The sequence below is a fragment of the Neophocaena asiaeorientalis genome, unplaced genomic scaffold (genome assembly GCF_003031525.2).
Source record: "Neophocaena asiaeorientalis asiaeorientalis breed wild unplaced genomic scaffold, Neophocaena_asiaeorientalis_V1.1 scaffold1, whole genome shotgun sequence".
NCBI classification, from domain to species: domain Eukaryota; kingdom Metazoa; phylum Chordata; class Mammalia; order Artiodactyla; family Phocoenidae; genus Neophocaena; species Neophocaena asiaeorientalis.
Window position 1 is genome coordinate 902,179 of NW_020171981.1, and position 25,172 is coordinate 927,350.

Below are 25,172 nucleotides of genomic sequence, written 5' to 3' on the forward strand. Positions count from 1 at the left end.
ACCTTGGAATTCTTTACATATTAGTATATGCAGAACTTCTTCATTCTATTTTAGATCCACATAGTAGTTAATGTTCTAGTATATGAGTGTCTACATTGCCTAACCAGTCTCCTGTTGATGGAATTTGAGTTATTTCTGCTTCCAGTTTTCAGACTTCATCTCTTCCTGATCCCTATGACCAGATTCTTAGAGGGAACGGGTGTCCCTTAACTCCAGATTTCTCCATTGGGTCAGTTATTCTTGGAGGAGAATATGATTCAGGAAGGATTTCCCAGGAATAACAGATCAACCAAAGTGAAAGCTCAGAGAACAAACTCAGAAAAAATAGGAATATATGGAAGTCTTTATGAAGCTGAAAGACTGAAATAATCTCAGCTCTGTGTGTGTGTGTGTGTGTGTGTGTGTGTGTGTGTGAGAGAGAGAGAGACAGAGAGAGAGAGAGAACCTTTTTGGTTTGTATAGCAATGTGTTAGGTATAGTTTAGGACTATTGAAAGCAAACTAATCATTAGATATTTCTGTACTAAAGTGGAAGTGGAAGAGTGGCCATCATGTGAGGCTTATGCCACAGGAAGGAGGGAACTGTGAGCAATCTCAGTAATATAGGGAGTAATGATTCTTTATCAGGTCCTCTTTGTGGTATTCCTTGTCTTACTTAGTAGGCTAAGCATGATGAATTATGCAGAGTAGCAAATAATGGTATTTCTACTAGAAGAATGTGAGTTTTGATCCCAGTCACTATAGATATGCTTCCCTGTGGAGGCACCTTAGGGTGGTGATTAAGGTTATAGGCTCTGGAGTCTTCGTGTCTAAGAGCAAATTCTGTTCCTATTTGGTCCAAGGTCCAAGCTTTGGTGACCTTGAACAAGTTACTTAATCTCTACTTCAGTTTTTTCATCAGTAAAATAAGGGTATTAATATTACCTGCTTCAGAAAATTGTTGTGGGCATTAAATGGGTTAATATATAAAGTACTCAGTAAATGTTTGCTGTCATCATTATCATCTGGATCGGCTGCTCTCCTCATTTCAGTGGTTTAATCAAATAAATTAGTGGTGTGTTTGTGTGTGTATATATATATTTGTTTGTTTGTTTGTTTAAACAGGTATATTCTTAAACTCTGGTATTACTTCCCTTTGAATCTGTTGCCTGTGATCAAACTAAAGTCAAGACATTTTCTGGAGTCCAGGATGAAGAACCTTATTTGCTTTCTTCTTCCCCATAGGTTGTTTTTTGCATGGACCGTGCCCTAGAATATGCCCCTGCCTGCCATCGCTTCAAAATCCTCAAAGCAGAATGTTTAGCAATGCTGGGTCGTTATCCAGAAGCACAGTCTGTGGCCAGGTATGAAGTCAGGCCAGTTTTGTATTAAAATGCCAGATACCACTGGACGAATGCTGTCTGGCAGTTCCCTACAACAGGAGTTAACATATTGTCCTGTAGGTAGGCCAGCCAGGGTGATCAGACCTTCCTGGGACTTAAAGCCAAAGGTTAGACCGGGTATTATACCGAAAATCCAAAGGTATTTATGTAGGAGTTCAGTAGGTACTTGAGCTACGTGTGAAAGAAGAGATGTGTGGATTTTTTGGTGTGTTTTTGTTTTTTTAAATGTCCGTTTCTTTCTACTCAAGGGGTTTTTGAACTCTAAAGGGCTGGATAGTAAATATTTTAGTCCTTGCAGGCCGTGTTGTCTCTGTTAACAATTCAACTCAGTCACTATAGTGTAAAAGCAGCCATAGATAATAGATAAACGAATGGTGTGGCTGAGTTTCAATAAAACTTTATTTACAAAAACCAGCAGCAGATAGGATGTGGCCTGTGGGCTGTATTTACCAACCCCTGATCTAATAAAGATTGTGAGACACAAGAAGTATATAAGGATAGATACAGGTGATTTATTTGGGGACAGGTTGGGAAGAGTGCTTGGGAATCTACTTTTGGATACTTTCCATATTAGACACATGGTCAAGAAAAAAACTGGCCAAATGATAGTAATGGTGGGGGAGATCCTAACCACAGCTGAATGTGCCCCTTTCTGGCTATTGCAGTGACATTTTACGAATGGATTCCACCAATGCCGATGCTCTATATGTACGAGGTCTTTGCCTTTATTATGAAGATTGTATTGAGAAGGCGGTTCAGTTTTTTGTCCAAGCTCTCCGGATGGCTCCTGACCATGAGAAGGCCTGCGTTGCTTGCAGAGTAAGTTCTAGGCACCAGATCTGGGTAGGAAAGAAAGCTTTCTTTTTGAGCCTTTTAGAGAGTTAAGGTGGAAGGTTTTAGAATCACAGGGAATGTGATAGCACTTCTTCCCTCCTTGCCAGGATGCTTGATCCTTTCATGAGAAATTATTTCAGGGCAACTTTTATTTGCCTAAAGGTAAATGTGATCTATAGGGTCAGATCCTTTTAATATCTAAGTGTGTTTTTTCTTTTTTTCTTCCTTCAGTGAAGAAAAGATAGTAATGCTTATCCTGGGGGGTGGAGGTAAACCCTGGGTAACACAGGTCTCATTGGTATTCTTTTATAAATCTTGGTTTCCCCTGACCACTCTGTAGGAAGCACCAGTGAGCAACAAATAGCCCAGGTGGTGGGGTTGCGCAGGGTGGAGGGCCATGTGATGCTAAACCGCTGGGACCTAAGCAATTGAAAATAGACTCTGGCCTCTCTGTGCAGTGGCCTCTCAGACGAGGCTTTCTGGATGTGAACTGACCTCTCCTTGCTTTTCTCTGTAGAATGCCAAAGCACTTAAAGCAAAGAAAGAAGATGGGAATAAAGCATTTAAAGAAGGAAATTACAAGCTAGCATACGAACTGTACACAGAAGCCCTGGGGATAGACCCCAATAATAGAAAAACAAATGCTAAACTCTACTGTAATCGGGGTACGGTTAATTCCAAGGTAAGCACTTGGTCTGGGTCTTGGGGCCTATGGAGATATTTTTAAGGGCCAACAAAGCAGTCTTGGGAAATTTGCCCAATGAGGGTAAGCCAGATGAGAAAAGGTTGATATTTCAGCTTGTTAGGAACTTCCTTCTGAGAGGCAAGCTTTTATTTTTTCTGTGGAATTTAGGGGCACTCGAGGGACAGTTTGGAAGGATATTCCCACCTGTTGTTCAAGTTTCTTTCTTCCAGTAAAAGAATGGCTAGAGGCTTTGGGACAATTTTTAAAGCAAGTATTGCTTCTTTTTGCCTAAGCAAGTGATTATTTCTTTTTTAGGAGTGATTTGGAGGAAATTCGAGTATGAGGCAGGCTTAGTTTTTTTCTCCAGTATAACTGATGGTCACCATGCTCAGTTGAAAATGTCCTAAGTTCTGTCCCACACAACTGTCAGAAAGAATAGGCTCCTTGCTCTTGCAGAGTCCTAGTGGTTTAAAAATCACAGTAATTCTGATCCCTCCAGTTGGCCTCTGGAAGAATAGGAGGCAAGAACCGCGCTTACTCTTTCTGTGTCTTGGCTGGGCACTAACCTGGGTGGCAGAGGCGGTTTATCCTTGCAGATAAGTGTGCTTTGCTTCCATCATTTAGAAAAGAAACCAATTTTGAATTTGGTGTCCTTAGCCCTCTGAGATACTGGCTTTCCAGTGACCAAGAATGAGTGTGGCGGTTAGGGGGCCAGCATGACTGATCAATCCTCTTAGAATTTTGAAGCCATGCCCACAGCTTCTGGGCTCCCTCAGTCACCCAAGATGTGAAGTATGACTGCTCCTCTTTTTCCTGAAGCTTAGGAAACTAGATGATGCAATAGAAGACTGCACAAATGCAGTGAAGCTTGATGACACTTATATAAAAGCCTACTTGAGAAGAGCTCAGTGGTAAGTTCCTCTGGTGGGTGGGGGGAAGAGGGAGTTGCTGCTGGCCTGCCAGGGGAATTGCATTATGGATGATGAAGCAGACCCAGGGATGTTGTGAGGTCATTTGGTCCTTCCCCCTGCCTCTAGGTGGGATTGTTCCAGCCCTAGACTATCTTTATAGACCTCCAGCGAAGGAGATTGCACAAGCTCCCTCAGTCTCCCATGCCAGTGTCTTACGCCCCTCACGGTCAGTAAGTTTCCTCTGATGCCTGACCCAAACTCCTTTTGTTAAAGTTTAAATCCATTTCCTTTGGAGATTTTATTTTGTGTTGTACACTTTTGCTCTAACTTGGCATAGTGCTTGGCACACAGTAGGTGCTCACTCAATTAATGTTTTGTTGAATGAATGTATGGTGCTTGGAAGAGGAGGAAAGGTATCTCTTGTGATAGTTGAGAGTTGTGCCTATCCTGTATGTTCTGGGTTAGGGAAGACAGTCTTTTGATAGGAAGGGATTTAATCTGGCTCAGCCTCCCAGCAGTATATGGAAGCCCCTTTTGAAATATCCTTGTCTGACTAGGTGATTTATGAGGCAGGATTTTCCTGCCTAGGTCTAGTGCTCAGATTTGCCTTCAGAGTCAGGTTGCTCCCCAGCATACTTGTTCATTTTATTCTTGACCCCACTAGACTCTTTTCTCCAGACAGGAACATGAGCAGGGGCTAGGAGAGACCTCTCCCCAAAATCCATCTTTTCTTTTTTCAGGTTAATTTCCCAGCTGGAGAAGAATGTCCTGTCTTTAAAGTTTCTAAAGGAAGACCTATTTGTTGTATACCAGTCCTCCAACACCCATCCCATTCCTTGTCATGAAATGGCATAGCCAAAGAACAGGTGCTGTTACTGCTACCTGATGAGCCCATAGTTCTTCAAGCTTTCCAGTCTCACCAGTTGTGCAGAGCATGGGCTACTCCCCATTTAGTTTTCTCAAAATTATCCACGTTTGTAAAAAATAGGAAAACTCCTGTGTGTAGTGCTTTTTTTTTTAAGTGAATTTCTGAGTAGATGACTAAATCTGTCCAACAAACATACACGGAATTATATTACAGATTCTATGAGACCAACTGTCAGTCATCTCATCTTTTCAAACCACTTGCAGACACACATGGAAGACAAAAGCGTACCCTTTGACCCAGCTAAAGACTTATTTTATCAGACACAAAATGCTATATACATGTTTACTGCAGTGTTATTGTAATAGCATAAGAGGAGAATCTCACCTAGATGTCTAGTGGGAAGGGGGTGGCTGGATACATAATACTGTATCAACTCAATGGAACACTGTAGTGTTTGAACAGGGTTGGGAAGAGAACAGAAAATTCTGGATTTGTTAGGAGGGTAATGGGATGAAGGACTTTGTTTTTCATACGTGCAATAAATAAAAATCAGGAATTGCCTTGATCAGATAGCTCCTTATCTTTGTGGTAGAAACAGAACTGTTCTCTTGAGTGGCTCTGCCGTGAGATCCTGCCGCAGAGGACAGCGTGCACTGTTCGGCACAGTCGGCGGAGGGCTTGGCAGCAGTCCCCTCAGGCAGCTGGGATTGACAAGAAGTACTGGAGATTAGTTCAGGCCAGAGCCTTACGAGAGCCCTGACTACTGCCCCAATCCGCCTCAGCTCACCCCTACAGGTGGGGAGAGGCCAGATCTTTGCTACATTTCCCATGATGGGCTGGAGTTTTCCATTTGCCCTAAAGCTCTACTTTTCTTCTTTTTCTTCAACTTAAAAAAAATATTTTAATGTAAGGATGTCTTTGAATTAAAAAAAAAAAAGTGAAGTAAAAATGCAAATCACTAATATAAGCTTATTTAGTACATTATGTAGGGCCTGGTAAGTCCGTCAAGGTAGCTTGTTTATCACATCATTTCTATACCCAGAGCTGTCAGTTATTAATTTTCTGTTACTTCAGTCTATATTATTATACTCCATCCTGCAGATGGGTTCTCTGTACTCCTAGTAGCATTTGTGCCTTGCATCTGTGGGGCATTGGTTTTGTCACCATTTTTTAAAAGTCATTAATCAAGATGTGGCCAGAAAATTAGATGCCTAAGATGTTGGGCTTCACTTTTGCCAGCCACATCAGTAGTGCTCCCCCTGCTCTGGCCTCTGAGCCTGGTGGGGCTCTGTGATGTTTGCAGAGATCGGCTTGTGTGGCAGCAGTGTAATAAATTGAACCTCTTTGTGCAGCGGCTAGCCGCACTGCATGGTCCCTTCCCACTCGCCAGCTCATGGTGACCGTCTGGAACTGCTACCAGAGTCTGTTTAATCGGTAGGCCAGTCTTGGAGCCAGTGATACTATCAGGAAAATGCCCTTTACTTCTGTGGAAGAGACACTTAAAAGGTCTGGCGATCAGCCTGTCAAGCTTGTTTCCTCCCATCTTGGGCCAGGGGCCCTCCATTCTTCTGTGCTACTGAAATAGAAGCAAGCCTGTGTTTACAGTCTCCTTTTCTATCTCATTAACCTACATCTCTCAGATTGATTAGTCTTAATGGAAGCATTTGCCAGCAGCCACCACCTTGAACTTGATCCTTCTAGTGGCTGACGAATCCCACATCTCCTCTGGATTGGAGCTGGCCCTACATGTTTATGGCACTCTCTGTTTCCAAGCTCTTCCATATCCATTGACCTCACTTGATAGTTTTTCTCCTGTGTTTCAGTCCCAAGTAGGTACCTTCACATTTGTCTCTCCTGAGGTGATCCAGATGCCTCTTGGTGGCTCTGAGTGAAATCAGAAGGAACTTTCTCCTCTTGGTTGCTGGCTGCTCAGAGCAGAATATCACTTTGCTGGTTAGGTGCAAGTGGCATGAGACCTCTCTCTCTCTTTTTCTTGAGGAATTGGTAGTTCATTTTTCACATGGCTAGCTTATGGACTCCTGTTTCATGAAGCATCTCAACCAAAAGTGTGTGTCTCTTGCTTGAGCCATGCCTCTTCCCCTAGAGTGATACTGAAGGCCATTGCTATTTATGTCGCTGTACCGCCCTGTATTTCCTTCTCAGTTACATGGACACAGAACAGTATGAAGAAGCAGTACGGGACTATGAAAAAGTATATCAGACGGAGAAAACAAAAGGTAAAGGAGTTTGGGAGCATGTTTCTCAGGGAACTATGTGGTCTGACTTGTAGGTCCTAAAGCTGGACATAGGAGTAGTTTGATTCAGGGATGAATGAACCTGGAGCTTATTTGAAGAAGTGAGCAGAGACCCCGAGAGTGGGACAAGGCACCTGTTTTCTGGTCCCCAGTCCTCCCTGTCACTTTCACTTGCTTTTCTGTGTGATGAGGCCAATGTGAAGAACATACCTAGCAGTAGATTTTTTTAATCTCCAGAAGAAAACACCGTAAAAGCCCCTGGTAAGGTTAATGAGGCTTCTGACTCCAGGGCATCTGGGCGGGGCCTGGTAAGGGAAGCCAGAATCAGGCGCGTCCGTTGACGCCAGATGTCTTCCTCCAGAACACAAACAGCTCCTAAAAAATGCACAGCTGGAACTGAAGAAGAGTAAGAGGAAAGATTATTACAAGATTCTTGGAGTAGACAAGAATGCCTCTGAGGACGAGATCAAGAAAGCTTATCGGAAACGGGCCTTGATGCACCATCCAGGTAGAGCGGGTGGGGAGGGGGCTCGGTGAGGGGAGCAGGCTAGGCCGGCCGCTGCCAAGCTCAGTCCAGCACAAAAGCCTCAGAGAGGCTGCTCAGCTGGAATAAGGTGTTGCTCAGTTGCATACCCTCCAAATTCGGGAAGTACCAGATTCTAAAATCAGGGATAATGTGGTCTTTCTGTCAGACTTTGTTTTCTTCAGGCTCTGAGTTCTTCCCATACTCCTCCCTTTAGATCGGCACAGTGGAGCCAGTGCTGAAGTTCAGAAGGAGGAGGAGAAAAAGTTCAAGGAAGTCGGAGAAGCTTTTACCATTCTCTCCGACCCCAAGAAAAAGACTCGATATGACAGTGGACAAGACCTGGATGAAGAGGGCATGAATATGGGTGGTGAGTTGGCAGTTGGTTGGGGCAGCCTAGGATGAATCTGACAGCTGTGGAACGTTACCATTTTTTCTAAAGACACTCCAGAGGGAGAGTCTTAAGTAATCAGCCAGTGATGCTCCGCGATTTGTAAAGTGCACTCTGATAAGTACCTGTAATGTGTGAGGTACTCTGATGGGTGTGGAAAATAACAAAGGTGAATCAAACATTCCCTGACATCCGGGAACCCACAGTCTCTGCAAACTCTGGCCCATAGGCCAAGTCTGACCCCTGGTCTAATAGACATGGAGTCCAACGAGGGCAATAAAATACAGCAGGTGTCAAGGGTGCAAGAGTGGGTGCCAAGGAGGTCAGCACTAGCAAGGGAAGGCTTGGATGTGCAGAAAAGCATAGCACCTTGTGGGAGCTACCAGGGGCTCGGCTAGGAGGATAGAAGGTGCTCGAGGCACAGAGCGGTGAGAACTGCACAGAAGCTGGGTCAGACCTCAGCAGGCCTTAGAGGCTACAGGAAAGAATGTGGGCTTTTCCTTTTGGCTGGAAGTTCTTTCTTCCCCCACTGCAAAGTGTTTGCTGATACTTATGTGTCTCACACATTCCTGTAAGCCCTCACAGACTTCAGGTTCCCCAGAAGACCTAGAATGAAGTAAAGTGCAGCCGTGAGCATCATTGCTGACTGTGAGCTTAGGTGGAGATAAAAGCCCCGAACAATGCACAGTTGTCAGACCACTGCCTCTGACGCCAAGCCTTTCTCTTCCACGGAGAAAATGTATTGGAATTTAAAATAAGGTTGATGCTCTACAGATAGTTCTGGCCTCACCAGTTCGTGTGTGTGTGTGTGTGTGTGTGTGTGTGTGTGTGTGTGTGTGTCTGTGTCTGTGTGTGTGTTACAAAACCTAGCTTTGGACTTCCCTGACGGTCCAGTGTTTGGGACTCTGCGCTTCCGCTGTAGGGGGCATGGTTTTGATGCTGCGAGGTGCAGCTCCCCCCGCCCCAAAAAAATAATAAACATTGCTCTGCCCAGCAGTTGAGAAGAGTTGTAAGCAGTCGAAAGCTGTTGAAGGGATACAAGTCGGGGAGCCATGGACCTCATTTAGGCTCTGGAGATGTATTTGTGATGGCAGTGAGGCGAGCTGGTTTGGAAAGGGTGAGGAGGAGGGAAGACACAACCACTAGGAGAGAATCAGAGGGTACAATCGGGGGACAGTGCGAGAATCAACAGGAGTGGCTGCAGAACATGTTGGGAGAGGCAGAGGACTGAGTCAAGAGTGGCTTTGGCACAGCTGACCTGATGGGGCTGTTCCCTGAGCTGGGGACCCAGGAACATGAGCAGATACACAGGCAAAGAAAAATTCACTTTTGGACACGATGTGCCTGTGGGTGGGATTGGCTGGTGGAGATAAATCCTGTGCAGCCTAGGGAGTTAGGCAGACTGGGGATGTGAGACCTGCTGTGGCCTGGTGAAGAAAGCACGATGCTAGAGGCACACAGGAGTTGGCAGTGTTGTTTTGTTGCTTTCACTGGCCGCGTGATCTTGGGCAAGTTACTTGAGCTTCTGCTTAGGTTTTGTTGAGTATAAATTGACTCAATGATATAATGTAAGCAAAGTATCCAGCATCGTGGTTGGCACCTGGTAGGTGCTTAGTAAACTATAGCTTTTTTTCTGGCATACAGTGTAGACAGAGTATGGCATCAAACACAGGCAGTAAATCATAGGTCTCATTCTTATATACAGTCTTGGTAGCACTTAAGTGATACATTTTAGTCTTTTCGGTAGCAGCCCCAGCATTATAGGGAGACAGCGTGGAGAAGTCTTACGTCGTAAAGCGCAAATGGCATTTCCAGTTGTTGAGAAGGCCCAGTGAAGCGGGTTGAGGCAAAGAACGCTTTCCTTTGGGACCATGCTTGGAAGAAGGGAACACATCCCAGGAGTGGGATCAAGTTGTGGGATCACCTCTCGTCGGTGAAGTTTGGGGAAAGGAGGGAAGTGATATTATCTGGGAAAGCTTTGGAGACCCATTAGAGAATGGGTCTCTCTTAAGTTCCTCTTCAGACACTTCTAATTTTTTCACCTTTTTGTGCCTTCTCTGCTTCTCACTTTGCTCCGCAGATTTTGATGCAAACAATATCTTCAAGGCATTCTTTGGCGGTCCTGGGGGCTTCAGCTTTGAAGGTGGGTGTGCCTGAGTTCCCAGACCACAAACCGACACAAGGACTCCCCAGTTAGGCAGCACTAGGGGCCCAACAGTGGAGGCAGTAGAATTGTCGTCCAGCAGGACATCTGCACCCTCGGGTGCTGCTGAGGATGGAGGAGGGGTTTGCGGGCACACCTGCACAGGGTCAGGGAGACGTCTCTAAGCTTCCTAGTACCGGAGCTTCTCTGCAAGAGTGAAGGTGTTAGAACTACGCACGTGCAACCTGCTTGCATGCTCCCTCCTGCACCCCAAGGCCCAGCCTGTTTGATACCCTTAGAGGTTTTTCTGTTTGAAGTAGCCCTTAAAGACTCTCCATAATCAGGGCAAACTGATCTTCCCCCAGAAAACTCACAGAGCCAGCTAACAAGCTTTTCTTTTCCCTACAGCATCTGGTCCAGGGAATTTCTTTTTTCAGTTTGGCTAATGAAAGGAAACGATCCAGAACCCAGAAAATGCAGACTTGCTCAGTTTAACCTCGAATGTGTCTGGACACAGTTCACCTCCTCCCTTCATTATGATCCACGTACTTAGAGCAGTTTCGTTTTCTCAGTTGGATACCCGGTGTCTGTGTGAGTGGGGTGAAGGAAAGGGAGCCAGCGCCGAAGACTGCGGGTAGGGGAGGGAGGTGGGGGGTGGACAGGGCAGCTTGTGAATTTTTGTTTTACTGTTTAACTTTGTTAAAAAAAAAAATTAAGAGAATAAAATGTTTTGACCCTTTCTGGCATTTTGCTCTGGCAGCTGCTTTGTGTCACTCCAGAGTCAGTGGGCCACAGCTGAGCCCCCAGCACGGAGCTGATGCCCACGTGGACTTTCGGCTCCGCGAGCCACCCCACGAGGGGTGGGGGCACCTGGGGGCAGGCGGGGCGCTGGCTGCCTCCAAATCGGTTTAGCACGGGAGTGCTGAGCAGGCCCTGGGGATGCTGCCGTGCCCAGCCTGATGCCAGTCATGGGGCAGCGAGTTCAGAAAACACATTTTATGGTAGGGCCACCAGAAATCACTAGAAGCTGCACGTGTCCAAAGTGGGTGCCAGGTGTCAGGCTGGGCTAACTCAGAGGTTTACACGGGCTCTCAGAGTTCTCACTGCTTGAGGGAGATGGTGACAAGGACAAAATCCTGCCTTTTTGACCCTCAGACCCTTTCCAAGTGGGACAGGCAGCTCCTGGGTGCAGGGATCTGGGCGCTGACGTCAGCTCACTTAGCTGGAAACACCACTCTTAGCAAACGCCCCTTGCCTTCTCCACTGGTGTCCCTTCCTGTATGGGAGGCAAGCAGGGGGAGGAAGCAGTGGTATATGTCATGCTGTTCAGGTCAAGCTTTTGTGTTTGTGGTGAATAATTTCAGTTCCAGGCAGACACACTTGAAGCTTTGGCTGAAGCTCTGATTTTTGGTGCTTTGGGTAAGTAGAGATGGCTGGGTAAAGACCTTGGCCCAAATAGCTATTTCTCTTCCGTCTGAGCCTCTGCCCCTTTCTTTTCAGTCTTCCCCCTTTAGTGCCAAAGCTGCGCTGAAATGCGGACTGCGTTAGGCCTGGGAAGTTCCCATGTAGCCATCCAGGCCCCTGTTGGCTTGGAAGAGTCAGCTCTTCCCTTGTGTTTGAAGTGGCACTGATCTGAAGGTGGCCTTCCCTAGAGAACCGCAGGCACACCTGTGGGCCTGTGCCCAGTTGCTGGGGGGTGGCAGCTCTGTGCTCCACGTCCCTCACACCGGCCAACTCCCACTGCCTGTGTGCATCCAAGACCAGCCTCTCTCCCTTCTGCCTCCTCATGAAAGCCAACACTGTTCCACTGCCCAGCCTCGCCACAGCTGTGCTCAGCCCGCAGAGGGGAGACAGGACCGATGGCCCCAAGCTGGGGGACAAAGGCAGTCCTAATGCACCCTGCCCTTGCCCCAGGGAAGACTGAGCTGGGCACAGAGGGTGAGAGAGACTGCACGCAGCTAGGATTAACACGATTTATTTCATTATCAGTCTTACAAGTTGCTGAGGTTGGGCAAAGCCAGGATAGTAACTAAAATCCCGGGCACTTCTGTCAAGTGACAACCCGATTAGCAAGGCCCTGTTACTGAGCAGAGGGCAGCAGAGGGCACCCCAGGAACCACAGCACCTGCAGCGATGTTAAAAGCCCCTTCCCAGAGGCACCGGGTGGGGCTTGGCACGAAACTGCTGGGGGCCACTCCATTGGCTCTTGGTACCCACTGACCCCCTCTAGTGGAGGCACCAAGGAGGCAAGATGGGCTGGGCAGACAGCAAGATTGGAGCTTTCCCACCGAGGCGCTGTCTCTGGCCCTGATCTCCCCATCCACACGACAGAGCTACGCCCCTGGGAGGATGGCAGCCCACCCGCTTCCTGGGGTGAGACCTGTAGCCAGCCTGGGATGCGGCTGCTGCTTATTCTGTTTTCTTCCCTAGTATCAAACTGTTACCTAGTTACAGTGTGAGGAGGAGGGGACAGGCACTTAGGACCAAAGGTGGAAGGTAAAAACCCCTTTTCTACCCCGGTAAATAGCCCCAGGCTTTCTGGGGCTACACTGATTAAGAAATGGGATCAAAGCCCAGGGGTCATCCTGTCTCAAATCCACCACTAGTCTTCTGTGGCCGTGGTGACCACCCCGTGAACACGAGCAGCGCTGGGGCGTCCCTCCCCACTAGCCGGCCCTGTGTGGGGCAGTGGGCCTAGGGGTCCAGCAACTGTAAGCGGGGCTTGGGGTCGTGGCTCCGGTCCAGGCCCAACTCGGCCCAGCCTCGTCAGCTTTGGTCCAGGTTCCTGAATGGCGCCTACCCACCCGCTTGTGTTGAGAGCTTGAGCGTTAGAGGGGAAGGGGGTGGGCAGGAAAAAAGAGCAGTTATTTTACACGTTTTTAAAAAGTTACAAGAAGGTTAACTGAGTAAAAAAAAAAAAGAAAAAAAAATCTTAAACCAAAAATCAAGCAGAGGGATGCTTCCCTCTCCTCCCCATTCCCTTGTAAAGAGCGGGGGCCTGTGGCCCGGGAACACTCAGATGATGGTGCAGGACTGAAAGGCGCCACCCTTGCGGCCGCCCCGTGTGGGCACGGCCTTGCCCTTCCCGTAGTACCCCGTGAAGATGGCCCTGACCTCCATCTTCTTGGCCAGGTTCAGCATCCAGCGCCCACTGCCCAAGGAGTAGAGCTTGCCCCGGCTAAGCTCACCCACCTCCTCGCCGCGGTTACCCCCCTTCTCCTGCTTCACAATCTCTAGCAGGTCAATACCCGTCTGCACGGCTTCCACATCACCCGCGCAGCCCAGGGTGATGTGCGCGCGGCTGCCCCGTGACAGGCTGTCAGAGGGGGACAGCTTGTCCACGTCGTTCGGCCACAAGGCCAGCTCCTGCTCACTCAGCTCTACCCGGGCTCCCGTCGTCTTGGGTGTCACAAAGAGGGCAGAGATGGTCAGCGTGAAGGCCTTGCAGTAGGATTTCTTCACCACCTACGGAGAGAGGACAGAGGACTGAGCTGGAGGTGGCGGCATCGAGAGAGGGACAGTGAGTGCCACCGAGCAGAGCCCGCAGACATCCACATCCATGGCCATGTGCTGGGAGGATGTCTTTCCACCGACACTGTCCAGGCTGCTTGAGAAAATGAAGGTGCCAGAGAGGCAGGAGAGAGCAGGCGTGAGACGCAAGGCTTCCTGAGCTCAGGCCGGGCTCCCCACCCACTAGCTTCAGGGCTCATTCACCTGTAAGAGACAGCTGAGGCTAGAACCCTCCTCACCGTGAGGACTAAAGAGCCTGGGGCTTCCCTGGTGGCGCAGTGGTTGAGAGTCCGCCTGCCGATGCAGGGGAATACTACTCGACTCACCCTGTAAAAGCACCCTGGTATCCAGGCACTATCCTGGAGGATGGGGTGGAGGATGGGGTGAAGTCAGAAATAAAGGACTGATCAAAATCTACTCCATACACTTTGGCTTACATTATATCTGATTCTCTGAAAAAGCCCATCTCTCCGATTTTGACCATGAAATCTTCCCTATTTTGCTCATACCCCCGGTCCTAACAGTGTCTAGTGCATAACAGGTGCTTAATAAACATTGCTCAATGAATGAACAGAGATGGGAGTGAAAGGGCTGTGTTCATTCATGCAGCTGTGGTAGGTGCTAAGGATACAAGGCGAACCACGCTGTAAATAGTGCTGCCCTCGGAGCTTCCATTCTTGTGGGAGGAGACCAATGAATAACCTAGGCAGAGAAGTGGGGGAGCTGGCAGAGGGTCACGGACGGCCTTGCTGTGAAGGCAACCTGAAGGAGGCTGGAGTCGGCCACGCCCGGTGGTTAAGGATCCCATGTCAGAGGCTGTGGGCGGGAGACCTGGGCTGTGTGGCAGGGACGGGGCTGGTACCCCTAAGCCAATAAGCCTCCCTGTCGACACTCCCCACTTCAGAGCGCAGCCAGGCTTCAGACTGGGGGTAAGGGACTTCTGGCCTTTGGAAGGGAACACAGGCTTAGAGGCCAGAGCAGGAGCTGTTGCCAACCAGCATTCTCTGCACGTCTGCGGAAGGAGCAGGTGCTGATGGGCAGGCCCTGGGGGGCACTACACGGGCTTCGGTGAGCTGGGGATGGAGCCGCCTCTTCCTGAGAGGCTGTCTGGTTCGTGGTCCCTGCCTTGAGCCGGTACCCATCTCCAGAAGACCCTGCCCTCTCCCCACCTCAGCCGAGGAGCACTCACATCCTGCTGGGCGTACTCGTCTGCCCCGGCGGCCTTCCCATAGTCACAGAACTTGGTTGTGCAGTGCAGTACGCCCGGGGGTCTCTTCCCAAAGTAGGTGACCAGTTCAATCTTCTCCCTGGGCTCATCCCCAGAGACAACTGAAGGGAGAGAGAGTGGGGCAGTCAGGGCGGGAGAGCAGGGGCATTGCCACATCTATCACCAAGACCATGGGAGACCCAGAGGAAAAAAAATCAGACATTAAGTATAAATTTGCAATCCACTATGATTGAGCGATCCACTACCATTCATTAGTTGGTCAAATTAATAGCAACTTTGGAGCTATGAAAAGGTGTTGATACAAGTTCCCTGCTTTATGTTCTGCAGATTCTTACATCTCTTACCCAGATGTGAAAACTAAGGCACTTGTAACCCAGGGGTAGGTGGCATATGCCAAGGGAATCGGAACTGCACTAGCTACACATCTGAAAAGAGGGAAGCAGGTCATGAAAAATGGGGTAGAAAGAAAAAAGAGGTTGGGAACTGTGTGGTATAATGGAAGGAGCCCGAAACAGCGTAATTAACATCCAGCCCACTTCCAAGCCTGTGGACCTGGGGCAAGTGATTGACCCTAATCTGTCAATCAAATACAACTGGGGGTGACCACACATTCCAGTTTTCCCAAGACCACCAAGACCAGGTAAGTATTAGTCGTGCCCCATTTCACTCAGGGGCCACTTGAACAAGAAGTTACGTGGTCAGCCTCGTTTGGTGAAAGAAAGCCTGCAATGGGCCTGGTGCAGGAAGGGTCTTGGGAGGTAACAGGATGACATTATGTGGCTGGTGGTTTCGATGAGACTTGGGGTAGCTGTGATTTCAATTTCCAGACTCTAAGCCTTGTGGCTAGCTTCAGAGTCACTAGGCTTTTCCTGTTTACCCCCAGGGTTGAATCCCTGTGAAGGACGTCGCTCACCCTCCACAGGGGAGGGAGACCTCTACTCTGAGGGCAGGCCTTGTTTGTGGCCCGTTACATTTCTCCTACTGTGTCCTGGGCAGAAGGATCCCAGTTTTTAATGGTAAAAGCATCTTCAAGAGGCAATCTCCAGGGCAGAACCAGCTCTAACTGGGAGCCCTGCCTTGGGAGCTTCTCTGTCATGCTCTTCACAGGTAAAGGGCTCACGCCCGGCTGGTGCAGGTACCACAGTTCCCCAGTTTCCCAGCATTCGAATTTTAGGAGCCGAGATAAGAGTTCTCTGAGAACTTATACCGGCACAAATTACCTCTGACAATGCAAAGGAACACGGGTGGGGATATTTCAAGTATGAAGATAGTCTAAAATCAGGGGGAGCTAGGAATGAGTTAAAGGAAGAACAGATGATTAGTGGGAGTGGGTGACATATTCCCCAACGGGCCACTGGAGAAGGAGGGCCACCAGGGTCCTTCCCTATCCCAAACCTCCCCTCTCGATGGAGCAAACAGCCCCTGCAGGAGCGAACCCTGGTCCAACCCAGTAAGGGGAGGCCCCTCTAGAGGCAACAGAGTCGAGCTTTCACTACAGCTTTGGGCAAACCCCGCAACCCTTCTGGGCATTTTCCCATCTGCAAAAACGAGGGGCTAGACTAGGGAGACTCTTCTCTGGAGCTGTGGGATGCCACAGGAGGTGCGCTGGATAGCTCAAGGCCTGGGAACCATCGCCAGTGGAGTCACAATAGTCCAAGTTGTCATTTTTCTGCAGCTTAGGGCTGCATGGCATATTCTATTCTAGAAAATAGTTCTGCTGCTAAAAATGAGTTTGAGAACATCGGACCAGATTCTCCCTCCAAGGTTTTACGAAATGTTGATGTAGTAAGTAATTTGTTTTTCCCACCTCTAAGACGGGGTCAGTGGCCTCGATCCAGGCTGGGAGAGCGCAGATGGGGAGCAGAGGGCAGGAGGAAGGGTGCGGTGAGAGGGAAGGTGCCTGGCAAACGCCTCTCCCATAACCCACGGAGCGTCCACCACCCAAAGCGGCCTCTGCCGGTACCAGGTGAGCCCCATGCCTCCCCCAGTGCTTTGAGAACAATGGTCCCGTGCCCAGCAAGAGGGGCTTACGAATAAGGCTAACTGCCCCCACCCGCCCACACCCCGCCACCTACAGTGTCGCAGCTCCTTCTTGAAGGCCTTGTGGTTGCCCAGCTCCTCGAGGAAGGCCTGGCCGGCTTTGCGGAGGCCCTCGGAACTCTTCTTGGTCAGGAACCAGCCGAAGTAGAGCGGCAGGAAGTCCTTCTCCAAACCAGGCTTCAGCTTCTTCAGATCGTCGGCTGACAGCTGCCACTGGTTCTTCTCCTTGAGCTGGGCACAGTCCAGCCGCCACGCGGTCTTGGGCTCCACCAGCACCACCTGGTACTGGTACTGGTCGGCCATCTCAAAGAGTTGTTCCAGCCGCTCCCGCTCGTGGTTGGTGTCATCCAGCACGAGGACCCGGACGTCCCGGCGGCAGTAAGCAGCCAGGTCCTCATCCAGCTGCTTGTACTCCTTGGAGAAGGCCCCCCGAGCACCGGGGTTGATCTTGTAGGTGTCGGCGGACACCATCTTGGTGCCATCCCGGTACCTGTCCACGATGACCCGGGCCAGCGTGGACTTGCCGCTCCCGGGCAGGCCGCGCAGAATGAAGAGCGTTTTGCATTCCTGCAGTGCGGCCACCGTCTCCTCGTCCTGCAGGAAGGGAAACTGCAGCTCTGGCTTGTCCTTGGCTCCTGAGGATGACATTTTGCGGAAGAAGATCTTGGGCAGGAACGTTTGGCTCTTTCGGGAGAAGCCTCTATTCTGTGTGAGGAGGGGAAGACAGACATCAGCCAGGTCACTCGGGGCCACCCCGCCAGCTTCGCCTCCTTGTCTCTGGCCTCATTCTAACCAGGAACCCCAGCTGGCTCAGGTGCTACGGCCCTGATTGACAGGCACCCCTGGTGCCTTGGGCACCCTTCCAAGCCTTGGGTTGCTGGACCGTCTCTCCTAGGTCCTTGAGACCCGATGGCTTCTGGCTTTGCAGGATGGAGAGGGATGCTTGTCTGAGCGGTCCTAAACTCTTTCCTCTAGTGAGAACCGTAGCGTCAAGGATTAGCCTCAAGGATCGCCCACTGCTGCCACCTCGAAAGGAAAACGGTGCTGGAAGTGTGTGCAGGGCAGGGCCTGAAGCCTGCGTTTCTAGGAGTGGACCCCAACTTTATATTCCTAGCACTTATTAAGGATGACCTCTTTGGAGGTGGGGGGGCTCTATGTCTGGGCAAAGCCACAGCGGCCGTGGCCCTGAGGGCACAGAGCAGGGTGAGGGTGGAGAAGGGTCACCCAAAGACCGCCTCCCTTCCCCCAACAATGCCAGTGACAGATAATACTCTCTTGTCTGGGATGGGGGGACAATGGTCCCACAGAAGGGCTGGCGGGGGGCAGGGCAGGAGAGCGCTAGACAAAGGGCTTCATTCAGCACGCCCGCCACCTCCTCCTCCTCTCCCTTGGACCCCCCCCAAAGTCGTGGTCTTTGTGCCTGCCCCAGGACTGGGCGGTTCAGGGCACCTGCGTCCAGGGTCTAGCTCCGCTCACCCCTTGCTGTGTGTCAGCAGCACCTCTCTGAGCCACTTGTTTTCCTGCCTGCTAAAACCCACGGGTGACAATCAATAGTTTTTACTGTACAGCGTCTTCTCCTCTAAACCGGGAGGCCCCACCTCCCGCCAGCACCCTGAGTGCTCGGCTGGCGTACATTTATCTCAGACAAGGCCCTGGGCAGGGGAGGGCGCCGAACGCCAGCCCAGCACGGGCCCAGCGCATGCTACCCCGGCCCACCCGCCAGCCGGGTCGGCTCCGGGGCAGCACCTTCTGCAGAGCGGTTCCCTTCCTCCTCCAGCTCCGTCCGCACTCCCCACTCTCCCAGCACCACCCCTATCTCAGGCCTGTACCGGAGAGCCAAGAAAGCCCCGACTCAACTCCGGAACTTCGGGTCCTCATTTGCATGCCACTTCCTCTCCCAAATTCCCCAATACTCCCGTTTTCCACTAAGGTGCCACCCCGGCCCGGTTTGCTTGCTCCCCTCCCGGCCTTCCCGCGCCCGCTCACCATGATGAGGAGGGGGCGCCGCCGTCACAGCACCAGCTCTCCGGGGCCGCCCGCCTGCGCGGAGGGACACGGAGTGTAGCGGTGACGCGACCCCACTGGGGGCCGCCTTACATAGCCCGGGGGCGGAGCGCGCGCGGGCTGGCCCCGGGTGGGCCAAGCCCGGCCCCCTTTGCGCAGGCGCGGCGAGTCGAAACCCGAAACTGACTCGGCGCTGGGGCGTGGCGGCAGTGCTGCCGGCCGCCCTCCCGCACGCCCGCCGCATGGGGCACCTGGGCTCCGGGGCACCTGTGCGGCGACGGACGCTGGGGGGTGGGGAGCGGAGGGCTTGTGCGGCCTCTTCTTCTTGTACAAGGTAATGATGAACTCCTTGAAGAGGCAGGCAGTCACCCCTCCCGGGTCCCGCGCCGAGATTAGGTTGAGGCGAGGGAGGCAGGGTCGTGCAAGTACAAGGTCGAATCCTGTCTTTATTTTAAATTTTGATATTTTACTCATCATCGGGTTTTGCATTAATTGTTTTTTACAGTATTGCATTAAAATACTTTCTCTTCCTTATTGAGTTTTTTGGCCTTACGTTCCTTAAAAGTTGCATCTGAAATGCCTCACTTGCCTCCCCCTAGCCCGGCAGGTCCCAGCCTCTGCCCCAACCAACCCCAGCCGTTTGGGACTAGGATGGCAGTGGCCAAAGGAGCAGATGAATAATGTAATGAAATCCTAACTCGCGTCCTCAGCTGCTCAGCCACCCCCTCTGTGAAACCACTGAAAGCTCACTGGGTGGGTATTTAAGAGCTTCCTGTGCACCAGGGGCTGTGCTAAGCACCCGTATAATCTTTACACCAGTCACTGAGGCAGGTACTCGTTACACAGAGGAGGAGACAAGCTGGAGGAGCCTGGTTTACTTGACTGTACCGCCCGGCCCTGGGGTGGCACAGGTGGGTCCAGCCGCAGCTCCTACTCTCAGCTGCTCCCTGTTCGTGGGCAGACACCTTCCTTCTCCCTCTGGGCTCCTAGAGCCCCACCAGTGCCAGCGTGCACTTCATTCTGTTTTCAAGGCTTAGGGGTTTACAAGTAGGTCTCCCTCACTGTGTGGTGGCTGAGGCTGTCCCATCCTTATTTCTTCCAGAAAGCCTCCCACAGTGCCCTGCACACAGTAGGTACTCACTCAGCAAGACCAATGGCCAGCAGCTGGGCAGACATACCTCTACTCCCAGGCCTTTCTCTTTCCTCCCCCCTTTAAGCTTTTTGAGCTCCTTGGAGCTCGTCCGTTTCTTCACTCTCCTGAAACCCTTTCTTCTTAGCACCTTTCTCATTTCTTCCATGAGGTCCTTGCACAGGGCCTGGGGAGGAGGACCGCATTTCACACCTCGGTCACATTCTGGGTCAGGCCTTGTTTGGGGGTCTCCGTGTTTCTCACCTAATCAGAACATCAGAGTTCTGCCTGGAAAGTGGTACCACATGCCCACTCATTCATTCTCTAAGGCTCTTCTGAGAATGGGTGGGGGTAAGGAGGCAAAATGACAGACTCAGGGTTTGTAAGAGTGAAAGATGCACATTTAAAGGGAACACAGTAATAGAAAGAGACAGAGGTGACCTGTGGGACCCAGTCCACATGTTTTCCTATTAGAGACAAATCTCAGCTTGAAGGTCCAGTTTAATAAGATCTCCGTGGTCCCTGTGAACGCCAGCCTCCCGATTGTAATGCCTGCTCGATGGCTTCATTCGTCTTCCTTTTCATCTTTTTCCATTTTTTCAGAATTTTCTGTTATTTCTGGTTCTCTTATTTCTCCCGATTCTGTTTTCCCCAGTACTTTGGACCCTCTTCTGCCGATTTCTGAAAGTGTCTTCTCTAGTCCTTCGGACTCCCTCGTGCTTGATTCTTCTGAGAGGTTTTGGTCCAGTTCTGAAGGCCTCCTGTAAATTTCTCTTGTTTCCCCTCTGTTCACTGCTGTTAGTTTCCTGCCTGCTTCTCCAGATTGTCCCTCAGCAACATCTCCTGGACCTCCCTCCATCGCAGCTGGTTCTTTTCTCCTTGAGGGGCTGGCTTTTTCTACTTCTCCTCTCTGGCTATGTTCTTCTGGTCCACTAGCTGTGATCCCCAGGGTTTCCTTAGACAAGTCACCTTCGGTCGCTTTCTCACTCTCCATTTGCTCCCGCTCGCACTGCTTCCTCACCTTCTCAGTGACCTTCTCGGGTTCATCTCTCATTCTCATCGTTTCCTTCTCCTTTGCCATCACTGTTATACTATCCAACGTAGTGGCATCTTCTGAAAAACAAGAGAAAGGAGGGAAGAAAGGTAGAAGTTTGTCCGTCTCCGGGCCTGGGGGAACCCCAGCCTGTGGGGACCTGTGCTTCTAAGAGACAGCACCCCTTTCCAAAATGAGAAAAGGGATCATTTACTGAGCACCAGCTCTGTTCCTGGCATCATGTGAGCGGCACAGATTATACCGTTCAGTCATCAAAAAACAACATAGAGGGCTTCCCTGGTGGCGCAGTGGTTGAGAGTCCGCCTGCCGATGCAGGGGACGCGGGTTCGTGCCCCGGTCCGGGAGGATCCCACGTGCCGCCGAGCGGCTGGGCCCGTGAGCCATGGCCGCTGAGCCTGCGCGTCCGGAGCCTGTGCTCCGCAACGGGAGAGGCCACAGCGGTGAGAGGCCCGCGTACCGCAAAGAAAAAAAAAAAAAATTTCATAGTGTTACTGATTCGAGTTTGCAGTCGAGGGACCTGAGATTGATAGAGGGGAAATCACACACGATGGTTACGCTGCAAATAAATAACTGGCAGAGCCAGGATCTGAACCCAGGACAGTCTGCCCCCAGACCACATTCTTTCTTTTTCCCTTCGAGAACTAGCACAGGTGCTGGGAAAGGACAGAGGCTTCTCCTCCAGCATCCCCATTCTGCATTTCCCTTCGTCCCTGGGAAGCATATTCATCACTTGTTGGGAGGTTCCCCGTAAAAATGTGAGCAGATTGTGGTGGAAGTTCGGATGGAGAGCAATTTTACAACCCAAGGGATCTTTGCTCGTTGTTTTTACCAGCTACAGAGAAAAGCTACCAATCCCTTCCTGAGTCTCCTTCCACTTCCTGGAAGTCCTGGTTTCTAAGCCGCCTATAGGGGCTCTGGGTTCAGAGCAGGAAAATGACGTGGTTTGGCCAAGACACATGCAATGCTGCCACCTGCTGTCCGGGAAGGGAAGTGCCCAGCAGCTGCCGGCCTCAGGGCCTTCCGGAGGAGTTTTCAGGATGCCTTTCCCAGCACTCCGTCGGCCAAGGGAGGAGGATGCTTGGAGCATCTGCCACTTCCCTGCTGTACCCTTCACATTATTCCTTCTGTGGCTTCTGAGCGCAGTTCCAAGGGTGTGTGGAGGCACAGGCAGATCTCTGAGGGGATCTGGCCACCACGTGGCAGGTGCTGGATAATAAAAGGCTGTCATCTGGCTGCTCAGGTGCCCAGAAACCCCATGCCCAAATTCCCGCTGCTGTACCTGGATCAGAGAGGGTTTCAGCCTCGGTGCCTGCAAGGGGCTCTGTCCCCCGAGGAGCCCGGAGCCCCAGCCCCAGCTACCCTTTACTGCGATTTGGCTGGAGGGAGGGCCCCTCAGAGGGGCAGACAGAAACTGCACAAGCGTGGGAAAAGCATGGGTTCCAGAGGTAGGCTGCTGGAGACTGGAATCCGCTGTGGGACTTTAACCCCTCTGCCTCCATGTCCACACCCGTAAAATCAAGCACGGAATACTTATTTCTTAGTGCTCTGGGATCAGATGAGTCGGTATGTATAAAGCTTAGACGAGCGCCTGGCATGCAGGAAGCACCGAGTGGAGGTCAGCTTCTCTTATCATCCCTGCCCCTCTGGGGCCCGTCCCTGGTCCCTGTCGACGGTGGGGCCTGGAGTCCCAGCCACTTCCCCTTCCCTCACTCCTTTCATGGGAGCCAGTCAGACACCTAGAGCAAGGCGGGGGATCAAAGGCCTCTCTACTCCCTGGAGCCCTCGGGAGAGAGAATGTGATAAGGGCTAGACCCTGCCACCTGTGCACCTCGGCTGGCCCTTGGGTCCCCTGCGCTGCCCACTGCTGGCCCTGAAGAGCAGCTGCCGGCAGCAGGGGAGCGTGTGGATCCGAGTCAGACTGCTGTGTGACGTGGGCAGATCACTCAGGCTCCAGTGCCCCCAAAACAGTACCTACCTCCTAGGTGGTGAGGACCGAGTGAGATCATTCTGTCTAATGCTTAACCCAGTGTCGGGCCAGCGGTAAGAGCCCCCGCAGTGTAAGCTACTGTCATTCCACCTCTGTCTTTGCTCCTGCTGTTTCCCACCGGAAATGCCCTCAACCTTCCATCTTGTATCTGGAAAATGCTTGGGCATCTTTTGGAGCCTGAAGCAGAAGATTCTCCCTCTTGGAAGCATTCCCTACCTCCCCACAGAACTGGGAGCGCCCCTGCCCGGGACCTCACAGCAGAGCACTGTCCCCCTGCACAGCAGGCTCCGGTGCAGGAGCCCTGGTCGCCGGCAACTCTAATCGCCTGGCTCTCCCACTGGGCTGTGGGCTCCTCCAGGGCAGGGACCAAGCTTCTGTCTCCTCCCAAATCTCACACCTTCCTGGCACGTGACAAGAGCTCAACAAGTAGTTGATGAATTGATTAAAGAAATACGGGAGTACTGAAGAAATAGGGCAGACAGCATGGGTTCTGACCCCAGCCCGAGGTCTCCCTCTCCTGTCCCAAGAAAGGCTGGGGTTGGTGGCGGCACTGAAATCAGAATACTTGGTGAGCAGTGCCAAGCCCCCGACCGAAGGAATGGCAGGAAAGCATGGCGAATACTGCCAGAAGGAAAGCAGAGGGAGCGTTCTGAGGTTGCCGTCTTTGGGCCCCAGAACTCACCTTTCTCCGTCTTATCTTTGAGTATCTCCCTGTAGTTGGTTTTCTTCAGCTCTTCAATGATCCCCTTGTTGACATCATCCAGGGCCTGTGGGTGGCAGAGGAGCTGGTGAGCTCTCTTAACCCCGTGTGACCTGTCCTTTCCCCACCCAAGCCCCAGCGCCAGGAGGCAGGGCTGTGCAGAACCCTGCCCCCTCCCCTTTCCCCTGGCTCCTCTGAAGACTGCCGCCCTGAGGTTAGTGGATACTATGCACTTGGAACTCCCCACACAAAGTGGTATGAGAGATAGCACGGCTTGCAGGCAACTCAAACTCATTTCCCTCGGGCTCAGGCCTGTTCTGGGGGGTTGCGTCTGTCTACTGAGTCCCACCTTTTTACCTAAAGCTTCTCTTGGCTTCAGCCAGTGTAAAAGAGACAAGGCAAGCCCTTCAGCCCTCAGCCAGGCAGCAAGCCAGGGGACTCAGCCACACACTGTGGCTGGGGGCTGGCCTGCCTTCTGAAGGGCTCCCACGGTGTCTGCAGGACCCCCGGGGACCTGGAACTCAGCCTGTGTGCATCTTGAGGGCAACTCTGCCCTCTTCGTCGCAGCCCTCCCCCGACCCACCCGGGGCAGAACACCACTAAACACTCAGGAAACGTCTGCCGGGCCTGGACTCTCTTGTGCAGCGTTGGTCTGCCCCCCCCCCCCCCCCCCCCAGGGTGAAAGGTCAGGGGCCTGGTCCCATGAGGAGCCACTTAGGGCCGTGGGTCCATTTGGCTTGACAGGCGCTTCTCTTTGCCTCCTACTTTCAAAACCTGCCCAGCCTCCAAGGCGACCTCAAACCCTCCTGTAGGGGAAAGGCCCAGCCCTGCCTACCCGCCGAGGCTCTCACGCTGAATCCCCTAGTCCCTGTCGCACGGGTCAGGAACGAGGGCGTTGTGTTCTAAGCTTCCTGTAGACACCACACTTCCTGAGGGCCGGGACCATGGTCGTCACCTTTGGTGCAGTGATGGGAAGACTTTAGATCTGCACCGTGTGGTACCCAGAGGCCTCACGTGGCTATTGGGCCCTTGAAACATGGCTGGTGTGACTGAGGAACTGAACCGTAACTTTTACTTACTTTTAATTCCTTTTACTCTAAATGGCTGCCTGACCAAGCAGCGCAAGAGGGTGAGGCAATCACGCTGATTTCTTATCGGCTCCTGGGGGCGGGGCGGGGGATGGGGGGGGCTGGTACTTTTCAAACTGCAAGTCCCAAAACGCGCTTAGGAGGGCTCAGCCAGCATTAAAGAAAAGGAATGAAAAGAAAATAGAATAGAGTAGGAAATATCAGTGTACATAGTAAAGGTAAATATGCTTTGTAAAACTTTCTATTTTTTGTCTGTTTTTTCAAAGAAAAATATGTGTATTGAGGTGAGTTCTCTGGCAGTCCAGTGGCTGGGACTCCGAGCGTGCACTGCCGAGTGTGCGGGTTCGACCCCTGGTCTGGGAACTAAGATCCTGCAAGCTGCACTGCAGGGCGTGGCCCAAAATAAAAAGTTCACAGTATGGGTATTGGTTGGGTTGCTCT

General features: G+C 51.4%; 3 protein-coding genes across 5 annotated transcripts in view; 1 reads left to right on the forward strand and 2 right to left on the reverse strand.

Moving 5' to 3' along the window:
* The window catches only part of DNAJC7 (DnaJ heat shock protein family (Hsp40) member C7), a 27,886-nt gene extending 17,149 nt beyond the window's left edge, over positions 1-10,737 (forward strand). For 2 of the 3 annotated variants that reach the window (XM_024744702.1, XM_024744701.1), the window contains 9 exons: positions 1,224-1,342; positions 2,047-2,200; positions 2,733-2,897; positions 3,720-3,811; positions 6,843-6,916; positions 7,296-7,442; positions 7,675-7,827; positions 9,929-9,991; positions 10,400-10,694. In XM_024744702.1, coding sequence (XP_024600470.1) covers positions 1,224-1,342; positions 2,047-2,200; positions 2,733-2,897; positions 3,720-3,811; positions 6,843-6,916; positions 7,296-7,442; positions 7,675-7,827; positions 9,929-9,991; positions 10,400-10,437 — 1,005 coding nt within the window. In that variant the 3' untranslated portion in view covers positions 10,438-10,694. Of the gene's footprint in view, positions 1-1,223; positions 1,343-2,046; positions 2,201-2,732; positions 2,898-3,719; positions 3,812-6,842; positions 6,917-7,295; positions 7,443-7,674; positions 7,828-9,928; positions 9,992-10,399 lie in introns of all 3 variants that reach the window. The other variant, XM_024744700.1, reaches the window with a different exon arrangement.
* A 1,213-nt stretch (positions 10,738-11,950) lies between these two features.
* On the reverse strand, positions 11,951-18,912 carry CNP (2',3'-cyclic nucleotide 3' phosphodiesterase). The gene is made up of 4 exons (XM_024745518.1): positions 18,756-18,912; positions 16,805-17,474; positions 14,691-14,830; positions 11,951-13,456 (listed from the first exon to the last, which is right to left on the reverse strand). Exons 1-4 carry the CDS (start codon positions 18,756-18,758, stop codon positions 13,007-13,009), a joined length of 1,263 nt encoding a protein of 420 aa, XP_024601286.1. The 5' UTR covers positions 18,759-18,912; the 3' UTR covers positions 11,951-13,006.
* A 287-nt stretch (positions 18,913-19,199) lies between these two features.
* ODAD4 (outer dynein arm docking complex subunit 4) overlaps positions 19,200-25,172 on the reverse strand; it is a 23,283-nt gene continuing 17,310 nt past the window's right edge. The window contains exons 11-12 of the mRNA XM_024745257.1: positions 23,626-23,710; positions 19,200-21,015 (exon numbers count right to left, since the gene is read on the reverse strand). Coding sequence (XP_024601025.1) covers positions 20,468-21,015; positions 23,626-23,710 — 633 coding nt within the window. The 3' untranslated portion in view covers positions 19,200-20,467. The remainder of the gene's footprint in view (positions 21,016-23,625; positions 23,711-25,172) is intronic.

Bases quoted from the DNA above. Each gene is read 5' to 3' on its own strand.
- CNP (XM_024745518.1), bottom strand. The intron at 14,831-16,804 runs GTAGGTGGCGGG...CTCTCCCTTCAG, and splicing joins CAAGAAGGAGCTGCGACACT to TTGTCTCTGGGGATGAGCCC. The intron at 13,457-14,690 runs GTGAGTGCTCCT...CTCTCTCCGTAG, and splicing joins ACGAGTACGCCCAGCAGGAT to GTGGTGAAGAAATCCTACTG.